The 7,898-nt window shown below is 62.1% G+C and overlaps 2 protein-coding genes across 2 annotated transcripts; both read right to left on the reverse strand.

The window, feature by feature from the left end:
- Positions 1 to 1,712: 1,712 nt before the first annotated feature.
- H696_01556 (hypothetical protein) lies at positions 1,713 to 2,422 on the reverse strand (the record flags this gene model as incomplete). The annotated part of the gene is made up of 2 exons (XM_009495457.1): positions 1,713 to 1,993; positions 2,299 to 2,422. The coding sequence occupies 2 exons, from the start codon at positions 2,420 to 2,422 to the stop codon at positions 1,713 to 1,715; spliced, it is 405 nt and encodes a 134-aa protein (XP_009493732.1).
- Positions 2,423 to 3,416: 994 nt separating this feature from the next.
- H696_01557 (hypothetical protein) lies at positions 3,417 to 7,898 on the reverse strand (the record flags this gene model as incomplete). The annotated part of the gene is made up of 7 exons (XM_009495458.1): positions 7,811 to 7,898; positions 6,955 to 7,018; positions 6,648 to 6,658; positions 6,160 to 6,476; positions 4,055 to 5,523; positions 3,755 to 3,931; positions 3,417 to 3,430 (listed from the first exon to the last, which is right to left on the reverse strand). The coding sequence occupies exons 4-7, from the start codon at positions 6,432 to 6,434 to the stop codon at positions 3,417 to 3,419; spliced, it is 1,935 nt and encodes a 644-aa protein (XP_009493733.1). The 5' UTR covers positions 6,435 to 6,476; positions 6,648 to 6,658; positions 6,955 to 7,018; positions 7,811 to 7,898.

The following is a 7,898-nucleotide window of genomic DNA, read 5'->3' on the forward strand; positions in this document are numbered from 1 at the left end:
CCCCCCCCCCCCCCCGCACTGCACCCATAAACCTGACGATGTCCTGGGTACCGAACGGCCCGCGGGCCAAGCGTACTTTCCATGTTACAGGTCGGGAGGAAAGAGTCGCCTATATGCCGGGTTGTTGGCCAACTGGTCCTGTTCTCGGCAAGGGGGGGAAGGGGCTGGCCCAGACACCTGGCCCCGAAAGCTATCCCCCCGGGGAGGTCTCTAACTCGGGCCCAGTTAATTTATCGAGAGCGTGATCGACAGACATCTGTCCTCCGATCAAAACCACATGATATCAGGGTCATAAGCACTCTCGCGTGCTTGGGTTCATCCGGGATCTTTTCCTGTGCGATCGCGCGTGTGAGCCCCTCATCGTGAGCGCCACTTACCCCGACGAGAGACCATCCAACGAGAGCCGTGTCGCGTTGCCCGTGGGTCGCTCGGAATATTAAACCACAGATCCAGCGAACCGAAGAACGCTGGATCGGCGGGGGGCTGTGGTGGCTTTTTCCCGGACCTGTTGCCTCGTAGTGTGCCCGCCTCCCCTCGCGCACGCACGCGCACACACACTCACACACGCTCATGGGCCTACACGCCCACTCAATCAGACATACAATCACACACACACACACACTCACACACACTCACACACACACACACTCACACACTCACACACACACACTCACACACACACTCACACACACACACTCACACTCACACAATAGCTCGGTCTCGTTGCCAGCACGCCCCTACTTCGCCCCTGCCCAGTCCCCTTCGCCCTGCTTTTCTGCTCGCATACATGGGCCACGCGACCTCTCCCAGACAAAGCCATATGCTTTTTCGCGCGCTTTCCTGGGCGCTCCCTGTCTCTCCGTATCTCCGCCAGGATGAGGTGTGTCTGCCAGTGCCCATTTCTCGTCCTGCCGCTTCCCCCTCTGCCCATTTCGTGCGCGTACCTCCCCCCCCCCCCAGGCTCAGCCCCGTCTGTGCGCGCCGATGGCATCGTCGACGAACCTTCCCCGAGCCAGCCCCTGTGCATTATGTCGCATGCCAATTAGTTCCCAAGAGATGGACGACCGTAGCAAGCGGCGCCAGGGCACCGAGAAAAGTGAAGCGCAATGCGAGAACTGCATTTCCCGCGTGGAGTTGCCACGGCCATCCCCACCTCGCACGCCAAGGGAATGGGGGGTAGTGTACTCCAGGTGGAAAAGTGCGCACGGTGTATTTCAGGGGGCCGAGCGAGTGTGAAGAGGGGAGACATGGGAGAATGAGGGCTGGGGCCGGGAAAAGAGGGGAGAAAGCCGGGGACACAATCTCGACGAACATGGCCTGTCTTCGGGGGTGGGGGTGGGGGGGGGGTGAGCGAGGAGAAATGGCAACACTCATGACTCCGCGCCCCCCCCCCCCCCCCCCCCCCCTCCCCAGAGGGAGAGGGAGCAAGCGGATACACACCCGGCCCCGCGGAGATGACCACGAATTTGCGCAGGGCCCCACTGTCTGTTGGATCAGGCCCGGGAACATGGGCTTCGGCACCGCACGAGCAAGATCGCTCTCTTGTCGCGAGGCTCAGCCCCCCCCCCCCCCCCCCCTCGCCGGGTCATTTGATCTCCCCTTGTCCATGGGTAGCTGTACTTGGCATCTTCTCGGCTAGCGCGCGTCGTGCAGACATCCATCCATCTGTGTGTGTGCGTGTGTGCACTTCGCGAGGAGATATCTCCCTGCCCTCAGTGGGTTTTCTTTCCGGTGTCCTCGAGGAGGGAGGAGTGCAGGTGACGATCTTTGGACGCGGGAATGGCAACCACATGCGGCCTAGCAGGGCCAACCTCTGAGCCGGCACCCAGGAGCTTGGATTTCTTGTCCGCCCCTCTGACAATGGTATCACCCAGTGGCGAGGAGGAGGGGCTGTCATTTCGCGTGCCCAAACCCGGGGAGTGGGCCTCCGAGAAGGTAGTCACGTCCATGGAGCCCTGGCGACCGGGTGAGATCTTCTTCGTGTCCTCAGGGACTTTGAAGCCCGATATAATGGGCCAGGCGAGGCGAGGGAATGGGTCCAAAAGTCAAACTGGATGAGTGGGCAGCACGAGGCGGGAGGGAGGGAGGGAGGGAGGGAGGGGGGGGCGAAGATGCGTCCTGCATCCGCGTGGGAGCGGTCGGGGTGACGTGCACGCGCGCGTGCCCCCGTGCAGGAAAGACGGAGGGAAGAAGGAGGCAAACACGCGGGGCCGCAGGGATCGGTGGCTAGGTGGGGGGTGGGGGTGGCCGAGAAAGGGCCGAGGCAAATGGCCGCCCCCCTCGGGAGAAGGCACGCACAACTGTTTGGGGACTTGGGCGAGATGGTATCGGCAGATTGAGCGGAGGATATGAAGGACGAGTATGCCGGCTGCGGGCTGGCATGGTTCGCTGCCGCGCCCAGGATCGAGGCAGACGGCGACATGGGTGGCGGAGTAAGCGGCATCCCAGTGGTTGGATGTGTCACTTCCCGAGGGGATACTTGTGGGGATGCCGAGCTGGACACCGACGGGAGCGAGTCATCCTGCTTCGGCATTCGCAAATGGACCTTCTCGCTGACAAGAGCACTGTCCTCGGCTGCCGCGCGGGGGCGCTTCCGCGGCGACAGGGAGCCAGCTTTGGCCGCGGTAGAGTGAATGTCCTGTGGTGAAGGAGCATGCTCGGGGGGAGAGAGGGGGGGGGGGAGGGGGCACATGCAGACAGTTAGGGAGGATGCATCGGCAAAGATGGGAGGCCCGGCCGGGGCGCTGGACTTAAAAATGGCAGCTACAGTGGACGGGGTATAGATAGGGGGTTTCGTTTTTTTCTTTTTTTTGCCAAGCCCTCTCTCTTCTCTCTCACACACATACACACATACATCCACGCTCGGCATGACCTTCACTACTGTTCACGATTCGCCCACTCACTTGGAAAGGCACCTTTGGAGCCCCAAAAGCGGTCCTCCCCTCGCCCCTCCTTCCGGCTCTCTGCGCCCTTTTTCTTTTGCCCGTGGGAGAATTGTCCCTGAAATGGGTGCATGGTCACCAAACAGGAAACACACCACGTCCGAGAGCCTGAATGTGATCAGGGAGAGCTTCGCACGACAAGGCACACCCACTCGAAGAGCGGACGGGAAGGCATATGAGAGAGGGACATGTTTGCACACACACACACACACACACACACACACACACACACACACACACACACTCACTCACTCACTCACTCACTCACTCACTCACTCACTCACTCACTCACACACATGCACACAGATACACATACACATTCACAAGCACACATGCACACCAATCAAAAGGACAGAGAGGGCGGACCGCAAAGTGAAACACATGAGAGACAAGGAAAAAGGGGGAGATGGGAGGGGGGGGGGGGGAAAGGTGCGAAGGAACAGGACATAATTATTCGAGTGAAAAAGTATGCGTTCACGACACCCCGACTGAAAGGAGGAGAAGAAGAAGTGGACAACAGGACAGGCGCGGATAAGGGCGCTGACAGTGCAGGAGGGAAAAAACCCCGGGCCAACACACACAGACACAGAGAGATAGAAGGCGCCCGAGGGGGAGACATATTGCCCCGTTCTTCTAATCCCACCCCTTGCAGCCAGATGACGGGCGGGGGTGCAGAGGGGGAGGGGAAAGATGGGACGAGGAAGGGGGCCACAAAACACACGAGTCGGGCTACACGCTAGGCGGCAATGACTTGCACTCTTATACTCACGCCAGACAGCACACACGCAGGAGGGAGAGAGAGGGACACATACCAGTGGAGCCCGATGTGGTGACGCGGGTGGGTGGAGGAGGCTCGCTACCGTTGACGAGGGCCCCCGGCCGAGCTGCCGCCGCATCAGCCACAGTGGTGGTCACTAGCGCCGCCAGATCCGGGTGCGCGCTCATCAGCAAACGAAGGGCAGCCAGCTCCGGGGAGAGACCAGTGGAGGCTGTGGCAGCCGCGGCCGCGGCCGCAAGCGACGGCAGGCGGTCAAGCAGGCGAGGAGAGTCGCCGTGTGACAATGCAGGAGAGGCGAGGGAAGGGGGGGAGGAGGGAGAGGGGGAGAGCACACCCGTCCGGGGAGAAGCCACGCCATGGTCGGCATTCGCGGCAGTCCCGCCAGCTGGTGGGCGAAGGAGCCCTGCAGAGAGAAGAATGTGGGTCAGATGAGCGGCATCCAGCTTTGGCTCAACGGTCGAATCCCCCGAGGACCGACCGCCGGGGAGGGGGCTGCCGGCGGTCAGTCGATGGCTGCTGCTGTCGAGAGGGATGGGAGGAGTTGAGCTGGCGCTGGTGCTGCCATTGGCGCCCGCAGGGGAGGGTGCAATCATCGGAACCACATGGTAAAAATGCGACTGGGCATCAGTTGGCGGCAGGGGATGCTGCTGCGGCAGGTGATAGGGCTGCTCAGCCGCGGGAAGGCCCCCGGTGCTGAGCTGCGCTGCCTGCGCCGCCTGCACTGCCTGCATTTGCATCAGCTGCTGCTGTTGAGCATAGAAGTGTTGGTATGCCTGGGCCTGTTGGTGCTCGTGCATGCGCTGCCGATGGGCCTGCTCCAATGCCGCGTGTTGCTGCTGGTGCTGTTGCTGGTGCTGCTGCTGGTGCTGGTGCTGGTGCGGCTGCTGCTGTTGGCGATGTTGCTGCTGCTGCTGCTGCTGCTGCTGCTGCTGCTGCTGGTGCTGGTGCTGGTGCTGCTGCTGGTGGTGGTGGTGGTGGGAGTGTGCCGGCTGTGATTGCATCTGCCGCTGTTGCTGGTCAGGCAAATCAAAGTTGCCGGCAAACATGTGCGCCGCAGCGATTGGCTGAGGTGCTGGGTGGGAGCGGGTGGCCGCAGGGGTGCGCATCGGCGTGGCAGTCGGTGAAGCGACAGCTGGAGACCGACCAGCACTCACCGGGGTCGGAGCAAGTCTCGGGGCTGGACGTTGCTTCGGACTTGTCTGCCGCTGGCGCTGTGGTGCCATTTGCTGCTTCTGCTGCTGGTACGGCTGCTGCTGCTGCTGCTGCTGCCGTGTCGGCGGTGGCAGTGGCGCCTCGTGCGGCTGGTGCTTGACGGGCTCCTTCTTGGTTGTCGTCTTGGATGAAGGAGGAGCTGTCTGCTTGGGCTTGGGCTTCTGCTTGGGGGGCGCCGCCAAGGGCTGAGCACGCGGAGAGCGTGATCCACGGCGGTCGCCGTGTGCCAGCACCGTGGCCGCGGCGATCAGGTTTTCCTCGGACGTCGAGTTCCGCGGGCTGACAATTCCCGTGTCAGATGCCGCGGACTGCTGGAGCGGCTGAGAAGGCAGGAGCTGGGGGACAGAGAAGACACCCTCGCCGTCGATGACGGAAGCAGACAATGCCATGCCACCAATGGAGGAAGCCAGCCCCTGCATGTTGCCGATCAGCGTTTCAATCGGCATGCCGGCCAATGAGGCTTGGTGCTCAAGGTCCTGGATGGCGGCAAACTCCTCCTGGAGCTGTTCCACCAGGTCATCGCATTCACCGCGCAAGTCGGCATTGGAATCGGCCAGTGCGGTGTACACAGCGGCCTGCTTCTTGCGTGAGCTGTGTGATGGGAACGGCGGATAGAAGGGGGAGGAGAGAGAGAGGGGGGGGGGAGAAGAGGATAAATGGAGTGTCAATGGTCTGTGAGACTATGTGGTTCGCCAGGGCATTTTGTGATCCTCGACGCCGCCCTGGGGGGGGAGGGGGGGGGGGGGGGGGGTGCAGGGCATCTGTGCTCTGTTTCTTGCCCGTGTTCCCCCTTGGTTTGCACAACCTGCGGCGGGTGCCGCGCACCCACCCCAGCCAGGGGCCCAGGCATCTGCGTTGGCATGTTGAAACTCCGGCCCGAACACGGGAGTAGACTCGGGGGTGGGCGCAAAGGGGGGCGGGGGGGGGGGGGGCCTCGGTGACGGGAGAGCTGGCTGGGACCCCCTGTGCGTCGAAAGGCACACAGAGTCCTCGGGAGAAAGACAGGAGGAGAGACAGGAATAACTCATTGGGAAGCACCCTATAAGCAAGTCCAGATCCTTACCGGACAACCGTCATCCTACCCCCCCCCCCCCCTCTATCTCTCTCTCACCCCCCTGTCCTTCGGCCTCCTCCTCCTCTCCTTACACTCCAAACATTGGGCTGTACACCAACACAGGACCAGACAACCAATGTGGAACGGGGGAGGGGGGGGGGGGGGATACGTACCGACGACACACTTCACGATGCCGGAGCTTGCGGTCCAACTCCTTCTGGTTCGGGTGCTGGGACGGCGGCGAGCCAGAGTCCGGGCTATCCAGCACCTGAGGGGGCCGGGTTGTCCGCACGGCCGGAGTCGGGGGGTGGTGCTGCTTGCTAGACTGCTTGCGCGGAGTTGACCGATCCTGCTGACTTTTGGCGCCACTCCTGGTGGCCGTGGCGGTGGGCTTTTCCTTCACCAGCGAGTTGGAGTCCTTCTTGCTGGGCATGGTGTCGTCCTTCATCTTTTTGGGACCCGTGCGTCCAAAGCAAAGGCCCCACTTATTCTGGGAGATTGGGCCGACGGAAAGGGGGGGCCTTAGTTAGCAGGACAGGAGGCACGGATGTGGACTTGCCCGCGTCATCGATTGGGCAGAAGGGGAGAGCAGTGGCTTCGCGCGCGCGCGCGCGAGCGCGCGGGCCAGCAAAAGAAGGAGGGGCCCCGTAAGATGGCGCACCTTTGGCACGACTGACAAAATGGGGCCGGCGAAAGTGACCACCGGGGCGGGACAAATGGGTTGAGCATGGGCTTGGGTGAGAGGAGAGGCTACACAGGAAGAAGCCTTGACCGATGGACAGGAGTCGGCTGATGGCTCGGGGAAGGACAGAGCCCCCTCCCCTCCTGAGAGAGGGAGGGCTCAGGAGCCGAGATGGTATATGGCAAGACAGGGCCCCAGGAGGGCCAAGGTGTGTGGGCGGGGGGAGGGGGGAGAAAAGGGGAGAAAAGGGAGAGGGAGAGAGAGAGAGAGAGAGGTATGTACGCACACGAGAAGCCCGAAAGAAAACGGACTAACCAAGGGTGCGCCAAGAGAGGGAGGCGGGGCGCGACCTGGGCGCCCCCAGGGAACAAGTAGATCGATGAACAGCGAAAGGGGGAGAAGGAGCAAAAGGATGGGCCATACAGGCCAAGGAAGGGGGAATACCAACGTAGGATTTTGTTCAACGGTTAGAAAATGTCATTTACAGCTGCTGAAAAAAGACCACCCGGACCGGAAGTGTGGACAGAAAAGTGAAAAAAGGAAGTGAGCACGGGAAATGGCGAAAAATCGCAGATCCCCGTCCTGCCGGCAGGACGGGGGACACACACACACTCCACCCCCCGTGTCAGCTCCTCCATTCTGTCCACGGAAGGGAGCCTGTGGGTGATCTTATTTCTGTGGGGAGTTGACATGGCGCTGGGCCGGGTTGGGCCAACTTTCGGATTCGGCACCTGGACGGGCCCTGCACGCGAAGGGGCCCTCCAGGTGTCGGGGCTGCCCGTGTACCATATCTGCCCCCCGCCCATTCGGCCTCTCTTTCTGTCTCCCTCTCTCTCTTTCTCCTTCTCTCGACCTCTCCTTCTCTCGACCTCTCCTTGTCTCTTTTTGCCTCTCCGCTCTGCCTTGCGCTGTGGCTTTTCTTGCATCATGGGCTCGCTGACCTCTTCGCCGGCCTGTGCCGGCCAGAAGAGCGGTCTACAGCTCAGACATGCGTCTCGGCGAAAGGAGCACAGAGGAGGGCAAAGGGATGCAAGTGGACCCAGAGGTGGGGAGATGGCAAAGGAGCAGAGGGGAGCACGCGTGCGCATGCCTGTGTGTGTGTGTGTGCGGGAGGGGGGGGGGGAGGCGACATGGGTGCGTACCGGCTGCGAGGGTGAGGCACGACTCTGCCGAGCGCGTTTGGCTGTGCAATCGACGCGGAAGTCGAGACAACGAGGGGGGCGGGCGGGA

Source organism: Fonticula alba (genome assembly GCF_000388065.1).
Source record: "Fonticula alba strain ATCC 38817 unplaced genomic scaffold supercont2.2, whole genome shotgun sequence".
Lineage (NCBI taxonomy): Eukaryota > Rotosphaerida > Fonticulaceae > Fonticula > Fonticula alba.